Source organism: Dendrobates tinctorius, unplaced genomic scaffold (assembly GCF_039654945.1).
Source record: "Dendrobates tinctorius isolate UK_male_01 unplaced genomic scaffold, ASM3965494v1 ptg000245l, whole genome shotgun sequence".
Classification (NCBI taxonomy): domain Eukaryota; kingdom Metazoa; phylum Chordata; class Amphibia; order Anura; family Dendrobatidae; genus Dendrobates; species Dendrobates tinctorius.
The window spans coordinates 2,689,861-2,717,617 of NW_027361912.1; the positions used below are offsets into that span (position 1 = coordinate 2,689,861).

A 27,757-nucleotide genomic window follows, 5' to 3' on the forward strand; every position below is an offset into this window, starting at 1 on the left:
ATCTCTCGGCACCAAGAGATGGTTTGGGGAAGCAGTGAATATTAATTTTTATCCTTTGATTTTTGAGGACAATGGGCCAAGCATCAGATCCCCGGGTCTTAGATTGGCTGGCCGCATTGTGTCATTGACTCAATCACAATAATGCCATGAGCCAACATGGCTTTGGCATTACCGTGTATGGCATACAATCCCCATATGTTGATTAGACATCTAACCGCCATGAAACATATGGATCAGGGACTCAGGCATTGCACTCAAGCACCCCAGATATGGGATGGCAGGCACCAACCCCACCCCACCCCTTATCACCTTCCCAACTAACTTAAATGAAACGCGACACATGGTGTGCAGATAAAAGGCCGCGGTATTTATTGATGGTTCCTCAAATATTAAATATACGGTATAAAACCAATAACTCACAATAAAAATTCATTACTCTACTTAAAACCATCCAATCTCCACCTAGCATAGCTGGGTGAGCACTCATGTAATAAATACCACAACAACATTATACATAAGGGCGGGTGGGCGGGCAGCTGTTTCTTCAAAATCCGAGGTGCTGTGAGACCTGTGACAGGAACGCCGGGCTTAAAAAGGCTCTTCTGTTTGGCGCCAAAATCTGTCCACCAATTAGACTCCGGCGCTCATCTTTGCCTGGTACCTGGAGACTAAGAAACCAATCTAGAGAAGGTAAGTACCATTAGACATTACCCCTCCATCAGGCAAAATAGATCTGACAGGCACACAGTAATTAGTTTCACTTCTCTCTCCTTGCCCACTTATCAGAAAACCCCACCCCTCCTAGTTATCTCCTGACTCTACAGGCTCTGTGAAACCTGATATCACAGTGACTCAGCAGACATCAACACTTTGGCTTCTCAGGCACATTGCGCCTGATTTCAACACAAATTGAAAGGTTAGTATTTTCTTTTTTATTCATCACGATTGTGTATTTAGCTTGTTTTATGAAGGATTAATGCTAAGTTAGTGTACATAAGTACTGTTTTCTTAGACAAAAGGAGGGTGGCTTCTAAGGCACATTGTGCCCTAACACATACTCTTTCTCTCTTGCTTCAGATTTTCTGCTGCAATGGCCAGAAAACAGTATGATTCATCTAAACCCCTTCATTTAGAAGAAATGAAGATTTTTTTGTTAGAAGATGATGAGGAAGAACCAGCAGTAACTGAGGATTTAGAGGAATCTAGTGACATTTCATCTGAAGATGAGGTAGCAGAATGTAACACTGATTCTGGAACAGAGCAGGATGGTGATGACACTGATACAGAGGAAACAGACACAGATCTAGCTTATTATTTGGGCAAAGATAAAAATACAAAGGACGTCCCAAGGACGTTCCAGAACAAACACCGACTCTACCACCTTCTAAAAGACGCAGTTGTACTACCTGCTCATTTGTATCTGGTTTCAGAAGCCTTTCTAAATATGACTGCAAAATATGTAAAGAATCAATCTGCCTTTCCCATGCAACTTTCGTCTGCCAGCCTTGCTTTTCTAAGTGTACCTGTGCTGCTTCTGCTGCAATTGAAACTACTGAAGATGAGTAGAAAATAATTAAGTAACATCTAAGTGCAATATCTTTTAAGTTTTTTTCCATAATTTTATATTTAAGCAATAGTTAAGTGAAGATAACTGGAGCCTATTTGGCGGTACTACCGAAAAGTGGTACTTTTAGTTAAGTGGTACTTTTAGTTTTAATAAGTTTATGGTTAATAAATGTTTTTTTTTTTGCATCTGATTTGGTGTAATCTCTTTTAATACATTCCTATGAAGGTCACTGACTACTTCTATAGTCCTGAAATTGAAATATGTAGCTACTATATGTGGTTTTCTGACCTGTGCTTGTCAGGCACATTGCGCATGAACTGAGGAGAATCTATATTGCGCCTGACGGAGGGTTAAATAAGAAAAGGGGGGAAGAAAAGGAATAGAAGCCCAATACTAAGAGAAATAATGGAACATACCAAGACTCAACCCTAACTAGACTAGACTTTAGTCAACAAGGGGAGTTGGTGCCGAAATCCCATGAAGTCCCCATGCTAGTTGCTCTAAAGAGGGGCTTGGACATTCAACCGAGTAACAAGCGTACCCGAACACCCAAATGTTTGATCAAGTAACAAGCAGTGCCGTGTTTTCTCCTCTTTTTTATTTTCAGCGTTGGAGGTGAATTAATTTTTTTAACCCTATTGGCATAGGTTTAGCAGATCTCTTGCCGCTTTTTCCAGCAATGATGCATACATCTGGGTGGGAGCGCCAGCAGTGGCGTAGCGCGGGGGGGGCGGTCCGCCCCAGGCGGCACGTGTGTGGGGGCGGCGCGGCAGCAGAAGCAATTCCTCTCCTCTGTGGGAGAAGCGCGGAGCCTGGACTCACTGACTGTACATTTCGGCCTGCGGGGCTGTGCAGTGAGGGGGTAATGTAATGCAGCCTCTTCCCACCCTTCCTCCATCCTTCTCCTCCGCCTATCGGGAGTCTCTGTACCCCTGCTACCTAGCAGCTTCTCCCTCCTCTCCGCCTGGACCCTCAGTGAGCAGCGCTGCGCTGGGCAGAGGCAGTGCTGACGTCAGCCCCGCTGCACTGGAGGACTGTCATGGTGGGATGGTCGCGACTGCCAGGAATGTGATGCACACAAGGAGCCATGTTAGGAAGAGCCGAGCAGTGAGCTGGTGAGTGCGGGGCTGGGGTAAGGTGGTCTGCGGCTGCCCCCGGCGGCCCTGTGTGCAGGCAGCTGTCATCCTCATCACAGGCTGCGCTGGGTGTGTGTCTGCCTCCATTGTGTGCAGTTATGTGCCACCAACACCGCTGCCTGTGTCTCACCATGTGCAGCAGCGAAAGGATCTGTGCATGCAGCCACACTGTGTGTGTGTGTATGTACACTTATGTGTGTGTGTGTGTGTATGTACACCTGTGTGTGTGTGTGTGTGTGTGTATGTACACCTGTGTGTGTGTGTGTATGTACACCTGTGTGTGTGTGTGTATGTACACCTGTGTGTGTATGTATACACCTGTGTGTGTGTGTGTGTGTACACCTGTGTGTGTATCCACCTATGTGTGTGTACACCTGTGTGTGTGTGTCTGTGTGTGTGTACACCTGTGTGTGTGTATCCACCTATGTGTGTGTACACCTGTATTTGTGTATGCCTGTGTGTCTGTGTGTGTGTGTGTACGCCTGTGTGTGTGTCTGTGTATATACACCTATGTGTGTGTGTATGCCTGTGTTTGTGTATGCCTGTGTGTGTGTATACACCTGTGTGTGTGTGTGTGTACGCCCGTGTGTGTGTATCCACCTATGTGTGTGTATGTACACCTATGTGTGTGTGTACACCTGTGTGTGTGTATCCACCTATGTGTGTGTACACCTGTATTTGTGTATGCCTGTGTGTCTGTGTGTGTGTGTGTACGCCTGTGTGTGTGTCTGTGTATATACACCTATGTGTGTGTGTATGCCTGTGTTTGTGTATGCCTGTGTGTGTGTGTATACACCTGTGTGTGTGTGTGTGTACGCCCGTGTGTGTGTATCCACCTATGTGTGTGTATGTACACCTATGTGTGTGTACACCTGTTTGTGTGTATCCACCTATGTGTGTGTATGTACACCTATGTGTGTGTGTGTACACCTGTGTGTGTGTATCCACCTATGTGTGTGTATGTATACACCTGTGTGTGTGTACGCCTGTGTGTGTATCCACCTATGTGTGTGTACACCTGTGTTTGTGTATGCCTGTGTGTGTGTCTGTGTGTGTGTATACACCTGTGTGTGTGTCTGTGTGTGTGTATATACACCTATGTGTGTGTGTGTGTGTACGCCTGTGTGTGTGTGTGTGTATACGCCTGTGTGTGTGTGTCTGTGTATATACACCTGTGTGTGTGTATGCCTGTGTGTGTCTGTGTGTGTGTATACACCTGTGTGTGTGTACGCCTGTGTGTGTGTGTCTGTGTATATACACATATGTGTGTGTGTATGCCTGTGTTTGTGTATGCCTGTGTTTGTGTATGCCTGTGTGTGTGTGTCTGTGTGTGTGTGTATACACGTGTGTGTGTGTATACACCTGTGTGTGTGTGTGTGTGTATATACACCTATGTGTGTGTGTATGCCTGTGTGTGTGTCTGTGTGTGTGTATACACCTGTGTGTACACTCTGCGCATGTGTCAGCACAGCAGCAGCTCTGCTTTCCTAGGTTTTCTGTCCCGTCCTGGCACCGTAGCAGCTGCAGAGGCTCCGCCCTATTGATGCTCCCGGGAGGAGGAAAGAATATGGCGGTGCTGCTGCCCCGGCTGGGAGCGAGAGGAAAAGGGTAGGACAGTACTGCACGGGGTGAGGTGGGATACTGGGGAGCATGGTATGGAGGCGATTTGTGGGAGAGGCTGCTGGGTGCACCGCGGCCATTACCGGAGAATGCACCACCAACATCTGTACGGGAGAAGCCACAGACAGCTGTCACATGCCACATAGACATCACACCACAGGTGTCCTAATACAATAATCATCCCCCATATAAGTGTTCTCGTACATCCCCCCATATATACGTGTCCTCGTACATCCCCCTATACATGTCCTCGTACATCCCCCCCATATATACGTGTCCTCGTACATCCCCCATATCCATATATACGTGTCCTGGTACATCTCCCCCTATACGTGTCCTCGTACATCCCCCCCATATACGTGTCCTCGTACATCTCCTCCCCATATATTTTCTGTTTTTTTCTGTCACATTATTAAAAATTATTATTAAAAAAAGCCATTAGGTCTTCATCCAGCATCATCAAGCTAATACATACATATATATATAGAGAGAGAACTGCAAGAAGATGAAAGTCTAGAAATGTAGAAATAATAACAGCAGAGTTAGTAGCAGACTAAAAATTAGATCTTTGAGTGTAGTGTGGGCTCTCCTGATGCTTCCGGATTATCATCGACCAAAGGGGCGGCAAATTTTTCGACCGCCCCGGGCGCCACAAACAGTTGCTACGCCACTGAGCGCCAGGTTTTACTGTCCATCTGACAGTTATTGGTTATTAGTAAGAATAGTTTTCTGCTTTTTACCCCATGTAGACTATGTACCTGTAACAGGTTTTACTTCTATATAAGTCACTAGTGCGACCACACTTAGAACACTGTGTGCAGTTCTGGTCTCCGGTGTATAAGAAAGGCATAGCTGAACTGGAGCGGGTGCAGAGAAGAGCGACCAAGGTTATTAGGGAACTGGGGGGTCTGCAATACCAAGACAGGTTATTACACTTGGGGTTATTTAGTTTGGAGAATCGAAGGTTTAGGGGTGATCTTATTACAATGTATAAATATATGCGGGGACAGTACAAAGACCTTTCTAATGATCTTTTTACTCTTAGACCTGTGACAGGGACAAGGGGGCATCCTCTACGTCTGGAGGAAAGAAGGTTTAAGCATTCTCGCAGACGCGGATTCTTTACTGTAAGAGCAGTGAGACTATGGAACTCTCTGCCATATGATGTTGTAATGAGTGATTCCCTACTAAAGTTTAAGAAGGGACTGGATGCCTTTCTTGAAAAGTATAATATTACAGGGTATATACACTAGTTTCCTTAATATTGCGTTGATCCAGGGAGCTAGTCTGATTGCCATATGTGGAGTCGGGAAGGACTTTTTTTTTCCCCGATGTGAAGCTTACTGTTTGCCACATGGGTTTTTTTTGCCTTCCTCTGGATCGACATGTTAGGGCAAGTTAGGATAGGATATGGGTTGAACAAGATGGACCTAAAGTCTTCCTTCAACCTTAACTATGTTACTAGGTTGCGGGATGCAGTGACAGGAGGCAGAACGAGGGTTAACAATTCTTACTGTTTTAATTGAACAGAGGCTTAACTCCTCACAGTGAGGTGATGAGTTAAACGGGGGAATAAGCAGTCTAATTGCAAAAGGATATGCAGAGTTAATGAACAAGGTAACGGCAGTTCTTTTGTACACTTATCACATCAGAAGTTCCTCAGTCTGCAGATACTACTTGGGGGGTGCTTGTCCAAGAAGTTCCTGCTGGTAATGGTGGTCGGTCTCCAGTACCTTCCGCTGAGCCCCTTGTCCATAGATTGCTGTAACTAAAGCAAACAGGGTGGCAGCACTGACAGTCCAAGGTAAGCCGCAAATGTCTGTCCATTAATTGGCTTTCTTTATGCGGCATGGATACAGTACTCGTGATCACAGAGCCCACGTCACCTTGCTCTCTGGTAACTACTGGGCACATGGCACCTCGCTCTCTCAAGCTCTTTAGCTGAGCGCCGCATGAAAGCTTAACAGGGCTCCAGTCCTGGCTCTCTCCCTCGTACTGCGACAGGCTCCGGCAGTGTCCTGGCATATGGCCGGCCCCTTTTAGTCTCAGACCAGCTGCACACCCCATGTAACACGCTGCACGCACACCTGGCCTCTCTCATGGCTGGTGGGAAACTGCCCGACGCTGCACGTGTTTTCACTTTTAACCGCGCCCCCAGCTTCTGGGTCAGAGCACCTATCCGGATCTTTTTGCCTTCCCCTGGGAAATAAGGGACACAGCCTCAACAGTTTCGGACTCTCCTCCGCACATGCACTTGGGTCGCCCTCGCACACCCAGGGCAGCGGGGTACTCAGTACCGGGCCGGTGTCAAGGTGGGAATGTGTCACAGCAGCGGTGACCCGGTCCGTGGCCCTGGGCGCCCAATATCAATGGCGGTGATGTTAATGGTGTTAAACTTTATTAGAATAGTTTGTGATGCCACCCGTGGTGTTTGGCAAGTAAGATGTTGAGCCAACGCTGCATGCAGATCCGCTGGGACTGATGGTGTGGTGCAGCAAAGATGGTGTAGCTCCCCACAGGTGGAGCTGTAGTCCCAGGGCAGTGTAGGTGGAATGGATGAGGAGAGGTGCAGAATGGTATAGATGTTGTTACTCAGGTGTAGCGGTGCTGGAATAACTAGAGGACACCAGGGTGTGTGGTTCCAAAGCTTTACTCACTGTTTGCAGTTCACTCAACTGCCTGCCTCCGTACCGTGTTCTCCAGGTCAGGGCTCCAGGCAGGATAGGATTCTCCCTTCCACACTCCGCCAACATGTACCTTACTGAACGACTCCTCCAATGCGCCTTTAGGTACGAAGCACTCCAGTACTTAGCTATCCTGGAATGCCTCTCTCTAGGTGTTCCTAGCCTTTACTTGTATGACGGACAGCTGTAGCCTGCTTCGGGGACTCCTCACTGCGTCCCGATTCTCTATTCAGTTGCTGTTGTGTCCCAAGTCTATGATGGGAGCAAGGCGTTAGTGGCTCACTACTCCTCCGGTGTCTGTTGCCGGACATAAAGATCCAATCAACCTCGGGGACCGGGCCCCGGCCTTTGCGCTCTCTGGACTGGAAGGGTTCTCTCTCTTTCTCAACCTGCTTCCCACCGTCCTTCTATTCTCCTTCGTTCCGATCTGTTCTATCTCTCTTATGGAAGGTTAGGTTATCAATCTTATCAGTCTCTTTCTCTGGTCCTTCTCGTGCCAGCAGCCCAGATCACTGGGACCTGCTGCAGCACGTCCTTCAGACACCCATCTTCTCTCTTCTCTCACTCACCAACTCTCTCCTAACTCTCACTCTTCCCACTCTTTTATATCATCTCAATCCACCCGCCTCCCAGCACATCTCGTGTTACGAAGAAGGGTTCCACGAAGTGTGCTCTGCTAACCCCCAGCCTGAAGCTGTTAGGTGGCCCCACTGAACTATCCTGTGTGTGGAATGCAGGTGTGGAGCGTGGTCAGGAGTTCCCACCTTACCTGGATAGTGGGTCACTACACCTTAGGAGAAGGTGCAGTACCTCTGTGGCGACTGAAGCCTCAGGGGCACCACACACTCGTAGCCTGGTCTTCCTCCTTACTTACTCTCCTCAAAGTTGGAACCAGCGAGCTATTGCCTTTATGGTGTCTCCATTTCCTGTGTGTGTTGTTTTGACACCAGTAGTAGAATTCCTAGATGTCATTTTGTAGGAGGAGGAAGCATCAATGACCTGTGAGGCCTGGATGTCGTGATACGTTGCAATGCTGGAATATTGCATGCAAGGTTTATAGGTTGGGGCTGAGATAGTGGCATAGAAGTTAGAAGCTTGAGAAGTAACACAGTTACTAGCATGTGAGGATGGTGGAATAGTGAGAGATGAGTCCTGGAACTTAAAGGGATTATCTGCTACTAGGACAAACAATTTGTCATTCCCAATTTATGCCCCTGTAAAATTAATAACACTTATACTCACTTCCAGGATCGTTCCATCCTTGTCAGAACTTATGTTTTCGAGGTTCACATGAGGTTGTTGCGCTATGTGAGCCCTGCGCCCAACCAGTGCTGATATCACTATCCCCGCCTTCAGACGTCTAAGTAGTCAAGAGGATGTGAGTGCCCAGTCAGTCTGACTTCATCTTGATTATTCATATGTTTGAAGGTGGGGATAGTGAAGCTGGCATTGATAGGGCTCATGTGGCATAACCTTATGTAAGGGGGAGGACCGCACAACGGGTACCTGCTTGCCGGGGCCGGAACTGTTGCCTGGGGGAACTAATAGTAAGCCGGACCAACCTCCTGACCAAGGGGGGGGCATATAAAGCAAAAGTGCACACAGCAGGAATAGTTTGGGCGCCAACCTGGGGCAGCGTGCAGTGAGGTGAGCGGCATGCTCTGTCCCCCACCGAATACCAGCGCTGCGGCAACCCTCGTCATCTGCAAAGGGATCACTGTAGAGAGGAACCAGGCGTGCTGCAGCAGTTGAGAGAGAAGTGCTTCGTCCTGGGGGCACCAGCATTGCGCAGACCAGCGTCCATCACCTTCTTCCGCCAACAGTGGGGACCAGAGAGAGAGAGACGTGCAGTGTGTGCCCGATTACTACCAAGAGTAAAGTGAAGTACGCTCAGTGTCCGTGAGTACAGTGCATGTGCCACATAAGTGATGGAACAGACACTAGCACCCTGATTTTGCCAGTATATATTTGCCAAGCCACGTTGGGCTCGTACAGGACTGTGGCCTGCACTCTTGGCAGCTACTGCAGCATATGGATTAGTGGCCCAGTGGAAGGTAACGGAGACTGACAGCTGCCGCCAGAAGAGGGGGCATTGTTGTCTACAGGATACCATGGGAAAAAGACACCCCAACAACTGTTATTGGTGCTACTGAATTTTATGCAGCATCTACAGTCTGAGGAACTACTGACTTTCTAGACTGCTTCAAAAGAACTGCTGTTACCTTGTTCATTATCTCTGCATATCCTTTGCAATTGAACGGTTTATTCCCGTGTTTAACCATACATCTCCCTGCGAGGAGTGAATCCCCTGTTTAATTAAAACTGTTCAAATTGTTAACCCTATCTCTGCCTCCTGTCTGTCACTGCATCCTGCAACCTGCTTACACTTACATAAGCCCCGTGAATGGGAGTGATTCCATTGCTGCAACTTCGCCGGCATTGGAGGTGAGTATAAGTGTTTGTTTTTTATTTTAACGGGGCAAATATGGGGAATGAGAAGGCATTGTCCTAGTAGTGGACAACCACTTTTAAAGGGACTATGTCAGCAGAGAATGATTGTTCAAACTAAGTACAAGCACTCAGGGCTTCACAGTAGGGCCAATCCTTTAAATTCCTTCCCACGTGCTTGTTTTCCCTAAGCCTCTCAACTCCCCCCCTCTTCTTTGACACCTGTTGCTTCATGGAGACAGAGAAGGGCAGAGATAGGTGGGAAAACAACAAAATGAGAAGGTGCACTTTAAATTTAAATAATTTACCCCGCTATGATGCGCCAAGCACCTGTAACTGGTTTGAACAGACATCCTATTCTGACAGTCCCTTTAAATCTCTCAAATGAGTCACTGATGAGAGAAAGGTACCTCCTGAGGCTGAGACAGTCTGATGAGGACTGCATGGTAGAAAACCTAAAGAAGTCATAGAACTAGATGTTTAAAGGCAGGAGCAGAGATGCCACTTGTGTAGCTGCTCAGAGGACCATGAAGAAGGGTTGGACAAGCAAGAAAGATCTGTGGCAATACTTCTATATAGAGGTCCCCAGGGCATTGGAGCAAGCGGCCCGCCCTCCCATTGCCTCACTTGATGACTTTCACATAGTTAATTATTTGCTTTTTGTTTAATCTTAATCCAGGAACTGAACCTATAGAATTGCACTTAGAAACGTTGATAGTCACAGGCAGAACTGCTAACTAAATTATTTTTATTCTCTATATACAGATCTAAATGGTATTCCATTCTGCTTCTTCATTACAGGCATATTGTACTTGTACATAGAGATACCAGCATGTCATGGGTAACATACTTAATATACTAATAAATATGTATATGTGTGTGTATGCAAAATATATATGTATATATAATTTTGCTAAAAAAAATGAAAGCTAATTACTATAATCAATTTTATACACTCTTAAATATATATACGTCACAAAATAGTACATAGTATGGCCGTTTGTAATTTCCTTGAAATTGTTACAACCCGTTCAATACAGTCAACATGTTATTTATGGTGATTGCTAAATGGCATTAATAAAATTGAATAACTTTTTTTTTTTTTTTTTTTTTCTCAATTACATTTATAAAAAAAAAGTTAAAACAAATGTAATCCTTACAAATGTGTTTGGCAAAATGACACAAGAAAAAAAGTTTATACTGCAAAAAAAACAGGATCTTGTTTACTGAGGTGTATACAAAAATATTAAAAAGATATGGCTGTTAATTATAAATATGGGGAAAAAATCTGTTTAACTGTGCTATGTGTATATTTTATATTTGCAGAAACGTGTGTAACATTGGTACTGTATGTGTGCATGATGTATAATGTATTTGCATATGAATATGCAAGAGTATTGGTGGGTGGACATGACGGGGGTTGAGTCCCTGACAACTGTTCTGTTATGGGGCACTTTTGCTGTCAATGTCCTCCACTGTTCAGCTGGTAAAGGAAAACCAGGAGCAAAGGGATCGTAAACCAGTCTTCTCTACAAAAAATTATATATCTGGCTTACCCCAACTTTTAGATATTTCCCCATTCTTGAACTCCGCTAAGGTGCAAGGCTGGACGGGCTTAACTGCCCCAATTTTCACAATAATATACAGTTAGGTCCATATATATTTGGACAGACATTTTTCTAATTTGGGTTCTAGACATTACCACAATGAATTTTAAACAAAACAATTCAGATGCAGTTGAAGTTCAGACTTTCAGCTTTCATTTGAGAGTATCCACATTAAAATTGGATGAAGGGTTTAGGAGTTTCAGCTCCTTAACCTGTGCCACCCTGTTTTTAAAGGGACCAAAAATAATTGGACAATTGACTCCAAGGCTATTTCATGGACAGGTGTGGGCAATCCCTTCATTTTGTCATTCTCAATTAAGCAGATAAAAGGCCTGGAGTTGATTTGAGGTGCGGTGCTTGCATTTGGAAGGTTTTGCTGTGAAGGAAACATGCGGTCAAAGGAGCTCTCCATGCAGGTGAAACAAGCCATCCTTAAGGCCTGTTTCACACATCAGTTTTTTTGATCAGTCAAAATCCGCTAAATGGTGGATAACGCATCCGTTTCTGTACTGACCACAACGTTTGGCACCGAACCGTTATTTTAACGGATCCGTCAAAGGAAGAATTTTAAAGGAACCGCTGCCTGAGAGAGAGAGAATATTTTTCAGCCACCAGAACAGAGTTTAGGGTTAAATTTGCGGCTGAGGGAAGTCTTTCGGGCATGCGCAGTGAGAAATGAAGATCTGGCCGCCCGAAAAAACGTTGCATGGTCCGTTCGGGCATGTCGGCTGACGTCAAAATTTTGGCAGATCTGCAAAAAAACGGATCCAACGGATGGTCATCCGTCAAGATCTGCCAGTAATACAACTCAATGGGGGAAAAAAAACGGATCCGCCAACAAAAATGGCGGATCCATTTTTTTTGCAAAATGGCGGATTTTGACTGATGCACACAAACGGATGTGTAAAACAGGCCTAAGAAGTGAAGTATTTGTCATTGTACTATACCTATATTTCTCTGCTGTATTGGAGCATCATGAATTGTAGCATGTGTTAAAGGAGCAAAGTGACACTTTCACCCGGGGCACATGAAAACCTGGAGCCAGCCCCCCCCCACACAACTTTAGCCAAATAACCCCCAGTTTTCAATGCCTAACTATTATTATAAAGTAAATTGAGGTCGACAAGCTTCAGTAATAAGAATTGATGTTTTTGGCATTGAAATGGGCACTGTAGGTGTGTTTCCTGTCCTCCACTCCCTGCCGACTTTGCTTCCCCATTGACTTGCATTGGGCTTCGTGTTTCATTCGGACCTCCGACTTTTCTCGATAGTCTGCCGATTTCGTTCGACTCAACTTTTGAGAAAGTCGGGTTTCATGAAACCCGACTCGACCCTAAAAAAGGCAAAGTCGCTCATCTCTACTTCTGATTGATAGGGGTGCTGGGTGTCAGATACCTACTGATCAGATATTGATGACCTATCCCATATGTCATATCCGGGCAACCAAATAAAAATGTTTTGGCACTTTTTTCTTTCGTACTCCCTACTATGTTGAAGTACTGTAGCATGCATGTTCCAGCAGAAGATCTTTTAAGCAGGAATTATTTAATGTCTAACATTGGCGTCAAGGTTAGACTATAAATTTGGTCAAAAATATTTTATTTCCTTCTTCCCTTTTTTAGATATGTCTAGGAGATACAGAAGATGAAATCCATGTGATTGCAGTAGAAAATGAGCACACACGGGGGCAGCCAGTGACCATCGCCACCCTCCAGCCTTCTCTGCTACCAATGGTATAAGCTAACAGCAGGCAACTTTCATTTTGAGTGTCATGATGAATGCCTGTGGAATAATTCTCACTTTTCCATGTGTCTTTTATCATGATTGTTATTACTTTTCCTTGTTTTTTTTTTTTTTCCCCAGATTAATATACATGGCTTGGAGGTTGCTCCGCCTGTTACGTTCCTCCTGACATCGGGCTCAGGCCCAGTGTACATCTCCGGACAACATGTAACGTGTAAGTGCTACTTGTTTAGATAAAGACGGCATCACAGTCTGGAGACTATTAAACCCCCACTAACAAACAATTAGGGCTCTAACAAGAGGATTAAGAGTGAAATGGAGAATGTAAAATCTAAATTAGTAGAGGAAACGCCAAAAAATTGAAAACCGCATAATCCGTCACTAGGTAGTTGGTGCTACATTTCCACACTGCAAATCTAAACTAGGCCTACTACTTTCTGATTGAAACATGTTGAAGGAAAACTTTGGATTAGTTTGGAAAAAGTTAATGGAAATTTCTTACCTGTCTTTTTCTAATATGAATGTCTGTATTCAATTTTAGTAGATGATAATTTATATTTCTCTGAAGAGGAAGATTGTCAATTAAGGTGAGGATGCATTTTGACCGTAACCCCTTTAATATTGCATGGTTTTTATCTGGAACTTCTTGCATTTTTATGTACATGAAATGTCGATAAGGGATTACAATTCTAGCTGAGGCATCTCTCAAGATACACATTAAAGGCATGGCTCCAAACCATCCAGGATTCAGTGGGGCTGTCTGCTTTTGAGAGGGTCGGTCCCGCTGTCTCGGCAGGTCCAAGCTTTGCCCCGTGTTCCACCACTGACACTCTTCTATATGTGACGTCTCTATCGCTCTGTATCTCCTCCTCTTTTAGGGTGAGCTGGATTCTCTGCTCTAAGAATACATACATTAACTAACTCTACTATTCTGTTCTCATTGGCTATACACTTGTACTGTTCAGGGCAATATGTATTGACTACTTACTGCATTGTTATGATGCATCATGCTCATCAGAGTGATTTTTTTTTTTTTTTGGGGGGGGGGGGGGGTGTAAGAAACCACTGTCATATTACCAGTAAAGTAAAACATTGAACTATGAACATCTCTTTTGTCAGACACCTTGCGGCAGTTCAGGCTTACAGTGTCCACAATTGTAAATTTTCGTTTTAGCAACAGCTGCCCCAGTTGGTGCGATATGAAAAAGTTATGTGTCACATTTTGTCCTCCTTTGTCCTTACGTCAAATCTGAAATGACTCGCATACCCTGATTGTTTTCAGGTTTTTCTCCAGGCATTTTTCCTATATATATTTGAGTGTATGAACTGCTGCTGTCACAAAGTGTCCATATCTTGATGCCGTACTTTTCTGGCTTACGCGACATATACTGTATTGTCTGAACGGGCATCTACCTCAGAATGCCAAAGGTTGTTCTTCCACAGTGACATTTTCACCAGTCTTGTATAATTTTGGAAGAATGTCTCTCCATTTATTCCAAACTTCTCTAATTGCAGCTAGTTATTAGAGCATTATCTGATGTTAGCGGAGGACAACTTTCATGTCTGGGCAGAAGTCTGCAAGTTCCAAATTACATTTTTGTTTTTAGACTGACTTGCCAACATCCGACTAGTCTGGGTATCGTGCCTCAACAGTTTCAACTTCAGAACCTTAATTCTCGTAATCCTTTTCCCCGCCACATACAGAATGTGGTCCTCATCTTCAGACATTTTCTCCAGTTAGATAGTGTTGGAATATGTTTGGTGCAACAACTCCATTCCTGTCTGAGTGATTAGTTGCTAGATTTGTATGCTGTTCATAAAGTTTAAAAAAAAAAAAACCTCCCAAAGGCTCACACAGGGAGAGCATGTGACTGTATTTCCTGTGTCTGTGTATGGGAGAAGCAGCATGCTGTAGATGCTGCATAGAGACAGACAAATGATTTATTCCTCATCTATTAAGCTCCTCATATATTGTTGCTATTTGTTCCTGAATAAAGAAGTTCTGTTGTCACACGCTTGGAGAGTGTCCAGAATAATCCACTGCCAACAGATATCATCTTCAGAATCTGAGGCATTGGCAAGGTGTTCCAATTCGGCTTCACTCAATGGATGTCTTCTCCACATTTTTACCCAACTTTCAAAATAATGGACACTCGCGACTTTCAAGGGGTAAAATCAGCGTTGTAGAATAAAATTTCACTATATAATTAAACAATAATAAAACTTCAGTAAACACTAACCAGTTTAGCAACTATAACAGCTTATATATTACAGTGAAAGAAACGTCGACAGACCTGTACTCAAAGCCCATCCTTCTGCAGTAACTTGCAAATGTATCGAGCACATGAACCTACAGGAACTGGAGAAAGTCGATAAATAATAGTAGATGCAATAGAAAATCCACAATGATGCTATAAATCACTTTAGTGATTGAAAATATCGGGTCATATTGACCCTAACAGCACATATGTAACCATCATTGTTTCATGCCAAAAAAGTGAAAAAAAAACAAAAAAAACACACATAGTAACAACCGCTACCCATAAACAAAGTCAACCTAACCACGATTGGCAGATCCTCATAATAATTAATCTGCAGCTTTACAAACTTTTTTGGGGTCAAATAGACCCGAACAGTACAACAGGGTTAAACAAACAGTTCTTTTTTTTTTTTTTTTTTTTTTTTTTTTTTTTCTTGTGATCTAGTCTCCCTGGGAAACAAACCCACAACAGGTATCATTGTGGGAGGTAGCTAAAGCTTTGAGGCACAGCCTACTCTGACATCACTAGGAGGATTTTGTATACTTGAAGCTGCATTACAGGCTCTGAGTCCACAGGCAGGTTATACTGGTACATAGAAATACATCTGTACATGGTATTGTATTGCATTGCAGAGGTGAAGAAAAAGTCAGATTTTATATGGACAATAAAAAATAATGAAAAACAAATAACACATTTTTCAGACTATAAGATGCACTTTTTTCCTCCAAAAACGTGGAGGAAACTTGGGGGTGCATCTTACAGCCCAGATGTACCTGTTGTGACTATGGATGGGGGAGGTGTGGTAGCCGCAGATGAGTGGGTCACAGGAGGCAGGATCCGGCGGTTGCAGCTAACCCTTGTAGCTGCTATTGAAGAAAAATTTTATATTAACTGCTCCCCGTGACTATAATCCACTCCACCTCTATGCACTAAAGCTGGCGCCGAGAGGTGGGAAGGACAATGGACTCATGGAGTAGTGAATATTAATTTCTCTTTAATAGTAGGCACACTGTTGGCTGCAGCCACCAGCTTTCTGCAGCCGCTGGGCAATCACGGGTGCCCGCTATTCAAGAGAATGAATAGTCACTGCTCCCCACGCCCATACCATGATGGGGATGAGGGGACCTTGTATGCAAGGGTGGGGATGAGTGGGCCATGTATGCCAGGATTAAGTGTGTGTGTGTGTATGTGTGTAATATATATATATATATATATATATATATATAATATATATATATACACTCACTGGCCACTTTATTAGGTACACCATGCTAGTAAGGGGTTGGACCCCCTTTTGCCTTCAGAACTGCCTCAATTCTTCGTGGCAGAGATTCAACAAGGTGCTGGAAGTATTCCTCAGAGATTTTGGACCATATTGACATGATGGCATCACACAGTTGGCGCAGATTTGTCGGCTGCACATCCCTGATGCGAATCTCCCGTTCCACCACATCCCAAAGATGCTCTATTGGATTGAGATCTGGTGACTGAGGAGGCCATTTGAGTACAGTAAACTCATTGTCATGTTCAAGAAATCAATCTGAGATGATTCGAGCTTTATGACATGGCGCATTATCCTGCTGAAAGTAGCCATCAGATGTTGGGTACATTGTGGTCATAAAGGGATGGACATGGTCAGCAACAATACTCAGGTAGGCTGTGGCGTTGCAACGATGCTCAATTGGTACCAAGGGGCCCAAAGAGTGCCCAGAAAAAATTCCCCACACCATGACACCACCACCACCAGCTTGAACCATTGATACAAGGCAGGATGGATCCATGCTTTCATGTTGTTTACGCCAAATTCTGACCCTACCATCCGAATGTCGCAGCAGAAATCGAGACTCATCAGACCAGGCAACGTTTTTCCAATCTTCTACTGTCCAATTTCGATGAGCTTGTGCAAATTGTAGCCTCAGTTTCCTGTTCTTAGCTGAGAGGAGTGGTACCCAGTGTGGTCTTCTGCTGCTGTAGCCCATCTGTCTCAAAGTTCGACGCACTGTGCGTTCAGAGATGCTCTTCTGCCTACCTTGGTTGTAACGGGTGGCAATTTGAGTCACTGTTGCCTTTCTATCAGCTCGAACCAGTCTGCCCATTCTCCTCTGACCTCTGGCATCAACATGGCATTTCCGGCCACAGAACTGCTGCTCACTGGATTTTTTTTCTTTTTCGGACCATTCTCTGTAAACCCTAGAGCTGGTTGTGCGTGAAAATCCCAGTAGATCAGCAGTTTCTGAAATTCTCAGACCAGCCCTTCTGGCACCAACAATCATGCCACGTTCAAAGGCACTCAAATCACCTTTCTTCCCCATACTGATGCTCGGTTTGAACTGCAGGAGATTGTCTTGACCATGTCTACATGCCTAAATGCACTGAGTTGCCGCCATGTGATTGGCTGATTAGAAATTAAGTCTTAACACACAGTTGGACAGGTGTACCTAATAAAGTGGCCAGTGAGTGTGTGTATATATATATATATATATATATATATATATATATATATATATATATATATATATATATAATCTCTTTTTTTTGTCCTTTCTCATTCTCTGGTCCTCTACCAGAGGCCTGGGAGTTTGAGGGTTCTGTGTGGGATCTTAGTTGTTCCCAGCATTCCACTTTTCTGGACTGAGAGAGAGTTCAGATGTTGCTCCTGGGATCTGTTGTAGCCATTCTTCCAACTTAGGGATCACTGCTCCAAGTGCTCCTATCACCACTGGAATCACTGTTGCCTTCACCTTCCACATCTTCTCCAGTTCTCCTTTGAGTCCCTGGTATTTCTCCAGCTTCTCATATTCCTTCCTCCTGATTTTGCAGTCACTTGGCACTTCAACTTTTATTATTGCTGTCTTCTGATCTTCCTCTACTATGACAATGTCTGGTTGGTTAGCCAACACCTGCTTATCCGTCTGGATCTTGAAGTCCCACAAAGTTTTAGCTCTTTCATTCTCCACCACTTTCTCTGGGTTCTCCCACCTGGACTTAGGGGGACTTAGCCATATGCTGTGCAGATGTCCCTGTATACAATTCCCTCTAGTTGGTTGTGGCGTTCGGTATACGCTGTTCCTGCTTGTATTTTGCATCCTGCCACTATGTGTTGGATGGTTTCTGAGGTTTCTTTGCACAGTCTGAACCTTGGGTCTTGTCTTGTGTGATAGATTCCTGCTTCTGTAATGTACAGCAGGTATGCAGGATGCAGTGACAAGCAGGAGGTAGATCAAGAGTTAAACGGTGTTTAATACAGGGAATGCTCCACACAGGGAGAGATTAGAGGAGGTAAGGGGAATTAAGTTTACCCGTTATTTGAACACTTGTTCTCTTCCTGAACCTTAACAGTCTGATGTTTCCAGATGAGGGAGGCTTGGAGATCCCACGGTGGCGTCGTAGGAGACACGTGAAGTCTCTGGCCGGTCCTGGAGGAATGTGAGGCACTGTCTCCTGACAGCCGCGACGTATCCTGGCTCTCCTCGGCGTAGTCTTGCGGTACCGGGGCGAGGTGTCTGTGGAGGAGGCGTCTGTGGCCCCTGTGCCAAAGGATGGAGATCAGCGGTGGGGGACAGGAATATCCTGCCAGTCTCTGAGTGTTTATTCTGGTCAAGCCTAAAGCGTGTACTGCCGTCAAACAGCAGTACAGTACGGGATGTCTCCTCAGTGTCAGAGGTGGGAGAGATCACAGTCACTCGCTGCTCATAGCGTGGCTGCGCGTGTGTTGTCCGTCGGTAAAGCGGCCTGGTCTCTTGGTGCCACATTGTGGCGAGTCAATCACCTTTCGCTGCGCTCGCTGGCTTCCCACCAAAGAGGCTGTTTTGGTGTGTGTCATCCCTTTTATCACGTACCCTCCCCCTGTAGTCAAGTGCAAAGGTCTGTCCCGGTCAGAAAGTCTTTCCCCCGGCAACAATGGTGACAGCCCCCATAGTTCCGGCCCTGATACGAGAGAGGTATCATTAACCTGGCGCATCTCCCTAAACTTCTATGGATCTGGTACTTAGTGCTTGCTCTTGTGCTGCTATGATTAGTGCCTCTGTGCTGTCTCGGAGTCCATCTTTCTCAAGGCATTGGTAGGATTTCTAAATGTCAGCCACCTCCATTATCTGTAGATGGTACATCCCATGCAGCGGCTGGTCTTGCCATGGCGCTCCATGTTCCTGTTCTTCCTTCCAGATCTGTTGTTGTTGCTGCCTTAGGCTTCCTCTCAGCATCTTCTCTTTTGGTGTCATTTTTCTGATGTATTCCTAGATACTGTTTATTCCTCTAAAACCTAGGTGCATTTTTTTTTTTGGTCCAGTGCATCTTATAGTCCTAAAAATACGTTACATCATGTCAAGTTTTTTTTAATAAACTTTTTTTAAAAAAAAATAAATAAATTTCACAATTCCGCAAATAACATGGACAACTTAAATGTCTCTGTAATCGTAAATATCCGCACAACACAGCAATCAGATTATTTATGGTGATTTGTAAAGGAGTAAAAAAAAAAATGTTTATTATGGATTTAACTGAGAAAAAAATTAAACATGTAATTCAGAGGCCATGTTCACAAGTAGCTTTCATTATGCAGATATTTGCACCACATGATGAAATAACAATAATCTCTACTTATTTCATTTTTGCTGCATTTCTCTTATGCATTTTTTTCCCTGACTTGATGAGTTTTTGTTGCAGATTTCAAGCAGCGTTTTTAATAGAACTGAAAAGCTTTGATCCTGCACTTAAAAATGCAACAATGTTTTTCTTTTATACATACGTTGTAAGATGCACTGGACCATAAGACACACCCCAAATCGTGGGGTGGAAAATGGCAAAAAAAAAAAAAAAAAAAATGTTATAAGATGGGGGTCTTTTTTTTTTTGTCCAAATTTAAATCTTACCTGAGGGCCGGTGGTGGTAGAGGAGGCATGGTCCCTTCCTCAGGAAGCCGGCGGCGGCAGAGGTGGGGCAATGCTGCAGTCCCAGGGTATCACAGGGGTGCAATGCTGCGGGTCTGGTGTCAGCGGTGAGGCAGAGCAGAGTGCATTGCATGCAGCAGGGTCCCTTCCACAGGATGCCGGTGGCAGAAATGTGGTGATGCTGTGGCCCGGTGTCCACGGTGAGCAGAGCCGAGTGAATCATTGGTTTCTCAGTGGCCATGTTCGGCCGAGATCTCAATCTGTGCACGCGCGGCCTCCGGCAGCCATTTTCCTGAAGCCCACGGCCTCAGAAAAATGGAACGCGAGAGGTCAGCCGAGATTTTAATCTGCGCATGTGCCGCCTCTGGCGGCCAACTGCTGCAGAAAGATGGCCACAAGGAAGCGGATGATGCACTCTGTAGTGCTCACCACTGACACCGAGCTTCAGCATTGTCACACTTCTGCCGCCGCCAGTTCCTTGAGGAAGGGACGCTGCTACACTACTGCCGCAGCTCACCGGTAAGCCTGTGTTCAGGCTATAAGATGCACCCCCCCCCCCCCATTTTCCTCCCAAATTTTTTTGGGGAAGAAGTGCGTCTTATAGTCCGAAAAATACAATAGTTTCCATGTTTTTTTTTTTCTATTTGGAGTCTAAAAAAAAACACATGTAAGGCTATGTGCCCACGTAGCGTTTTAAAACGCACAGTGAAGACCGGACTCCTTCACAGAAATCGAGAGTTTTTTCTGCGCGATTTCACAGCGATTTTGCCGCGATTTTCTCAAGCACTTTCCAAGCGATTTGAAGCATCGCTTGGAAAGTGATTGACTGGTTGGTCACACTCGTCAAACATAGTGTTTGACAATTGTGATCAACTTTTTACTATTGAGGCCGCCTATGCAGCATCAATAGTAAAAGAATGTTAAAAATGATAAAAAAATAAAAAATCGGGGTATATTTACCTTCTGACGTCCCGCGCTGCCATCTCGGGCCACAGAATTCCCAGCGATGCCTTGCGAGACCTGTGATGACATTGGTCTCGCGTTACTATAGCGATCTCACGAGACCACGTCATCACAGGACCTTGCCGCAAGGCATTACAGGGAACGCTGTGGCCTGGGATGGCAGCGCGGGACGACGGAAGGTAAATATACCCCGAGTTTTCATTTTTTATTCTTTTTTTTTTTTTACAGGGGTATGGTACCCAGGGCCTGGAGGACAGTCTCCTCTCCTCCACACCGTGGGTACCAACCGCACATGAGATGCTTAACTTCCCGCATGGTGGGCATAGCCACATGCGGGAAGTAAGCGATTCTCATGCATTCCTATGGGTGCGGAATCGCGGCAACTCTTTGCGATTCCGCACAAAAGAATGATCATGCTGCGATTCCGCCGCGGAAAAAAGCGCAGCATTAGCACAGCATGTGCGGAATGCCATAGGAATGCATGGGGGGGCGTTCTGTACACAATGTGCCAAAAATCGCAGCAAAAACGCTTAAAAATCGCATTGTGGGCACATAGCCTGAAAGATTACAGTTACAAAATAAAAGCTTTTCTGCAGGGCTGTGGAGTCGGTAAGCCAAACCTGCGACTCCGACTCCTCAATTTCCCTTACTCCGACTCTGACTCCCACATGTATTGCTTATATTTAAGTGAAAAATGTATTGTAGTACAATGTGAACATCAGACATTTAATCATTTTTATGATACAATAATCAAGACATTTAGATAGAACATAATATCTATTTATTGGAATACAACTTTAGAACACAAAAAACTGTAATAAACTGTAAATATATAATACACTATGTAATATCGATTACATATTTACAGTACAGACCAAAAGTTTGGACACCCCTTCTCATTCAAAGAGTTTTCTGTATTTTCATGACTATGAAAATTGTAGATTCATTCTGAAGGCATCAAAACTATGAATTAATACATGTGGAATTATATAATTACGGTAACAAAAAAGTGTGAAACAACTGAAAATATGTCTTATATTCTAGGTTCTTCAAAGTAGCCACCTTTTGCTTTGATTACTGCTTTGCACACTCTTGGCATTCTCTTGATGAGCTTCAAGAGGTAGTCACCAGAAATGGTCTTCCAACAGTCTTGAAGTAGTTCCCAGAGATGCTTAGCGCTTGTTGGCCCTTTTGCCTTCACTCTGCGGTCCAGCTCACCCCAAACCATCTCGATTGGGTTCAGGTCTGGTGACTGTGGAGGCCAGGTCATCTGGCGCAGCACCCCATCACTTTCCTTCTTGGTCAAATAGCCCTTACACAGGCTGGAGGTGTGTTTGGGGTCATTGTCCAATTGAAAAATAAATGATGGTCCAACTAAACGCAAACCGGATGGAATAGCATGCCGCTGCAAGATGCTGTGGTAGCCATGCTGGTTCAGTATGCCTTCAATTTTGAATTAATCCCCAACAGTGTCACCAGCAAAGCACCATCACACCTCCTCCTCCATGCTTCACGCTGGGAACCAGGCATGTAGAGTCCATCCGTTCACCTTTTCTGCGCCGCACAAAGACACAGTGGTTGGAACCAAAGATCTCAAATTTGGACTCATCAGACCAAAGCACAGATTTCCACTGGTCTAATGTCCATTCCTTGTGTTCTTTAGCCCAAACAAGTTTCTTCTGCTTGTTGCCTGTCCTTAGCAGTGGTTTCCTAGCAGCTATTTTACCATGAAGGCCTGCTGCACTAAGTCTCCTCTTAACAGTTGTTGTAGAGATGTGTCTGCTGCTAGAACTCTGTGTGGCATTGACCTGGTCTCTAATCTGAGCTGCTGTTAACCTGCGATTTCTGAGGCTGGTGACTCGGATGAACTTATCCTCCGCAGCAGAGGTGACTCTTGGTCTTCCTTTCCTGGGGCGGTCCTCATGTGAGCCAGTTTCTTTGTAGTGCTTGATAGTTTTTGCCACTGAACTTGGGGACACTTTCAAAGTTTTCCTAATTTTTCTGACTGACTGACCTTCATTTCTTAAAGTAATGATGGCCACTCGTTTTTCTTTACTTAGCTGCTTTTTTCTTGCCATAATACAAATTCTAACAGTCTATTCAGTAGGACTATCAGCTGTGTATCCACCAGACTTCTGCACAACACAACTGATGGTCCCAACCCCATTTATAAGGCAAGAAATCCCACTTCTTAAACCTGACAGGGCACACCTGTGAAGTGAAAACCATTTCTGGTGACTACCTCTTGAAGCTCATCAAGAGAATGCGTATCATAGAATTGTAGAGTTGGAAGGGACCTCCTGGGCCATCTGGTCCAACCCCCTGCTCAAAGCAGGATTCGCTAAATCATCCCAGTCAGATGTCTGTCCAGCCTCTGTTTGAAGACTTCCATTGAAGGAGAACTCACCACTTCTCGTGGCAGCTTGTTCCACTCATTGATCACTCTAACTGTCAAAAAGTTTTTTCTAATATCTAATCTGTGTCTCCTCCCATTCAGTTTCATCCCATTGCTTCTAGTCTTTCCTTGCGCAAATGAGAATAAAGTTGATCCTTCTACAATGTGACAGCCCTTTAGATATTTGTAGACAGCTATTAAGTCTCCTCTCAGTCTTCTCTTTTGCAAACTAAACATTCCCAAATCCTGCAACCTTTCCTCATAAGACAGGGTTTGCAGACCGGTCACCATTCTGGTTGCTCTTTTCTGAACTTGCTCCAGTTTGTTGATGTCTTTTTTTAAAATGTGGTGCCATATATACTATAACTTAACTCAGCTAAGACAAAGCCTAGATCCTCAGGCTACATTCACACCATGGGCATAGCCAGGGTCAAACCTAGGGGGGGCAGAACCTCATACTGTTCCGCAGGACCTCATACCGCACACCTCAGCTGCTGCAGAGCCTCATACTGCACACCCCTACACTTGAAAATAAAGCCTGCACCATAAGATGTGGTGATGAATGCAGTCTATTTATTCCAACTATCAATTGATGTTGATGTGTTATTGAAGACGAGCAATGCCTGTCCTGGGTGTCCTTTTGGGCAGCTATGAGGTGTACCCGACTGGTGCTAAAAAAAATGGAGCGTTAGTCTGTGTGCTACCCGGCTTTGATTCTTTTTGGTACAGATGATATATGGATAGACAGATATGGATAAATGGATAGATAGAGCAGATTTCTAATCTGCTTTTGCTATTGAAAACATTATCTATGAGCTCAAAAACCTTTCAGGTGATGCGGTTTTTTAAAAAGCTGATCTGCTTTTACAGCTGAAAAACGTATCCTGAAAAAACGCAGCAAAAACGCTGTGTGTGAATGTAGCCTTAGATCAGGAATAGAACAGCCATTTACAGGACATTTCATAACTTTCCCAAATTCCTATGAAAAAATATTCAGCACATTCTGCATTGAACTACTGTACCCAATTTATTATATATTTTAGGAGTCGGTCCATTTTATACCGACTCTGACTCCACCAAAATGAGCTCCGACTCCATGACTCCGACTCCACAGCCCTGCTTTTCTGTACTATTGAAAACGCTTCTTCAAACCTGAACAAAAAAAAGCATCAAACAAGGGGGGAACAGGCATAAAAATGAAATAATTAGAGGAGATTGTGATTGCGTAGTTTGGTGCGGACATCAGCAGAAAATAAAAAACACAGTATTTATGTAACGTGTGAACACTACCTTACAGACACCACAAAGCTACAACAATGAATGAATGAACAAAAAATAAGTCCAAAGGTTCCAAATAGAGATGAGCAGGATGCACAGATGATGTTGCACCAGCTCTGGATAATCAGAAGTTGCTATGAGTACGTCAGAAGGTTAGAGATTCACAACCTACAGCCTTCTCCTTTAAGAAGATGAGCTGAGGCAGAGTCAGAAGTTTCCAGAGCCCTTTTGGGCCGGAGCTATGGGGACTGTCACCTCTGTTGCCGGGGGAGGCTTCTTCTGGAAGGGAGAGACCTTCCCACCGGACAGCAGGGGGGCGGTGTAAGTAAGAAGGACTAAGCATGGGAAAGGGTCAGACTTGGCAGGAAAATGACAGGAGAAGGTTGACTCCCTCTCCGCTGCTCCGGCTGACAACTCCACAGCGCTCATACCTCAGCGTGCTGACTATAAGATTGACTTTGACGATATTGACTTATTGTCTGATCCTGTACTTCTGGACAGCCCTGTCCTGTCCGTGGTAACGGACAAGCTGTCTAGACACTACCTCAAAGGACTGCTCGCTGCTGCGGACTGTGAGCATGCCGATGGCTCGTGTTCGGTGCTATTCCTGAGGAATCCACATCCAGGACTGTTTCCCCGTTTCAGCACGCTCAAGCCAAGCAGGACCAGATCCATCAGCACTGTCGGGAGATATTGATTCTCATTCCTCCATAGCAGAGCTAGATACTTTGTCCACGATTTGCATCGCCGTCGTGAGATTTTCCAGCCTTTCCCCTGCAAGCGATACGTTACGCTGTTTTTTGTAGATCTTATTGTTGAGCATTGTGCCTGTGTGTAATTCCCACCACTGCTATACTATTCTTGCCTCCCTGCATGGCGTATTACTTGTTAATCACCTGTTCAGTAAATCTTGTTATCCCCTTCTCTGCCTCTGGCTTTTCACTGCAACCAATGAACCTTACTCGGCTTACAGTACCACCTGACCTGGACGCTGGACCGGAGTCCTGTAAATCGATCCGCTCATCTCTAGTCCCAACCGTCCCAAATACAGTTCACAGTCCCGGATTTGAGTCTACGCCCTGCAGTCTCAGGCGTCTGCTGAATGTACCTCAATGCTAGCGCCCCACTGCTATCTTCTCCTGCCAGGGGAGAAAGAAATGGTAAATGGGTGTGGCTAGGGGCGTTTTCAAAATTTGATATGTGCACCACTTGATTTGTTCCACTTTCTGTTCTGTAGTTGTCAGATATTTTAAATGGGTTTTCGGCTCTTGTTGTACAAGTCTGCAGTTACTTAATTTGACTGTGAAACCTCACATCACACACACTGAGTGCTGTCAGGATTCTCCAGTACCGGGAACGGCGGTCAAATGAACGCAAGTAATGGGACATGCATATTTCCAGCCACATTCCTACATGTTCAGCCTCATTCAATACACTTGCATGGGGCAAGGCTGTAGTGTACACGTCTAGTCAGCATATGACCGCATGTATGCAAATCACATACGGAGAATTCTTGCAGTGCAAGTGATATAAAAATGTACAAGTCTGCAGTCACATAGTGACATACTGCACCTGCAGACTTGTATCCTAAGGCTGGGCAACCTCTTTAAGTACAGCCGAAGAGCAGAAAGCATTGCGATGACGAGTACAGACAGCAAATTAATTATTTTTCTTTTTGCAGTGTGAGGTTTTTTTTTCTTTATGTAACTGGCAATGAGTTAAATATGAAGCGGTCTCTGTCAGTCCTTTCTGGTGAGAAATTCCTATGACTGTCTGATGATGATTTCTTTGTATATTAGTTTCCTTTAGTCGGCTGCAAACCAAGACACTCTCTTGCGAAAAATACGACACCGCTACCGGCTATGTTCCTCCGGGCATTAACCTGTGGAGCACAATTATACCATGGATGACGTTGACCTCCGTCGTTGGAGCAGTTCATTCTACTCAATAAATTGCAATAAATTGGTATTAATAAATTCGTGTTTCAATATGTCTTACGGTATTAAAACAGTGCTTCTTTGTGTGCACCATACTGTGACGAAGAATTTATTTTAATCTCTATTCCTTTTTACAATATACCGTAGTGGGGTATTTTTGACTCTCTACTCACTTCCTCCCAGGCTCGGACTGGCCCATAGGGTAACGGGAATCCCCCAGTGGGCCCCTGTGCAGATCTGGGCCCCCAACCCCACTGTATGTGAAGTAGTTGGCATAATTCAATTGATTCCTTATAGAAAAAGGCAACATTAATCATTCATTAATCAAACTACCCAGTTTATTATTATACAGAGATATAGGTAAATTTGTGAACGAGGGTAGTGTAATATTTATATGCAAGTAGGCCCCCAAAGTCAGTGTTACTGGTGGGCCCTTGGCACTCCAGTCCGACACTGCTTCCTCCATAATATGCTGTAGTTCTTGCAATTGTTACCACTGCAGTTAGATTGGCTGCAGTGGTCACCTGCTCTCTTCACCAAGGGGACATCAGGCACCACTATGGAGGAGCAGCTTTGGATCAGTAACGGTACATGAAGAACGGATTTCACTATGTACAAGTGTATGTGTGTGTGTGTGTGTGTGTGTGTGTGTGTGTATATATATATATATATATATATATATACACACACAGTTGTGGCCAAAAGTATTGACACCCCTGCAATTCTGTCAGATAATACTCAGTTTCTTCCTGAAAATGATTGTAAACACAAATTCTTTGGTATTATTATCTTCATTTAATTTGTCTTAAATGAAAAAACACAAAAGAGAATGAAGCAAAAAGCAAAACATTGATCATTTCACACAAAACTCCAAAAATGGGCCAGACAAAAGTATTGGCACCCTCAGCTTAATACTTTACTTTAATCAATACTTTAGTCAAAATAACTGCGACCAACCACTTCCGGTAACCATCAATGAGTTTCTTACAATGCTCTGCTGGAATTTTAGACCATTCTTCTTTGGCAAACTGCTCCAGGTCCCTGATATTAGAAGGGTGCCTTCTACAAACTGCCATTTTTAGATCTCTCCACAGGTGTTCTATGGGATTCAGGTCTGGACTCAATGCTGGCCACCTTAGAAGTCTCCAGTGCTTTCTCTCAAACCATTTTCTAGTGCTTTTTGAAGTGTGTTTTGGGTCATTGTCCTGCTGGAAGACCCATGACCTCTG

At 44.5% G+C, this 27,757-nt stretch overlaps 1 protein-coding gene across 2 annotated transcripts in view; it reads left to right on the plus strand.

Annotated features, from left to right (window-relative positions):
• Positions 1-26,618, plus strand: part of LOC141060778 (nucleoplasmin-like) — a 59,529-nt gene extending 32,911 nt beyond the window's left edge. Inside the window, exons 3-6 of one of the 2 annotated variants that reach the window (XM_073557131.1) lie at positions 12,685-12,795; positions 12,926-13,019; positions 13,347-13,392; positions 26,391-26,618. In XM_073557131.1, coding sequence (XP_073413232.1) covers positions 12,685-12,795; positions 12,926-13,019; positions 13,347-13,392; positions 26,391-26,400 — 261 coding nt within the window. In that variant the 3' untranslated portion in view covers positions 26,401-26,618. Of the gene's footprint in view, positions 1-12,684; positions 12,796-12,925; positions 13,020-13,346; positions 13,393-25,564; positions 25,728-26,390 lie in introns of those variants that run through there. The other variant, XM_073557132.1, reaches the window with a different exon arrangement.
• Positions 26,619-27,757: the final 1,139 nt, after the last annotated feature.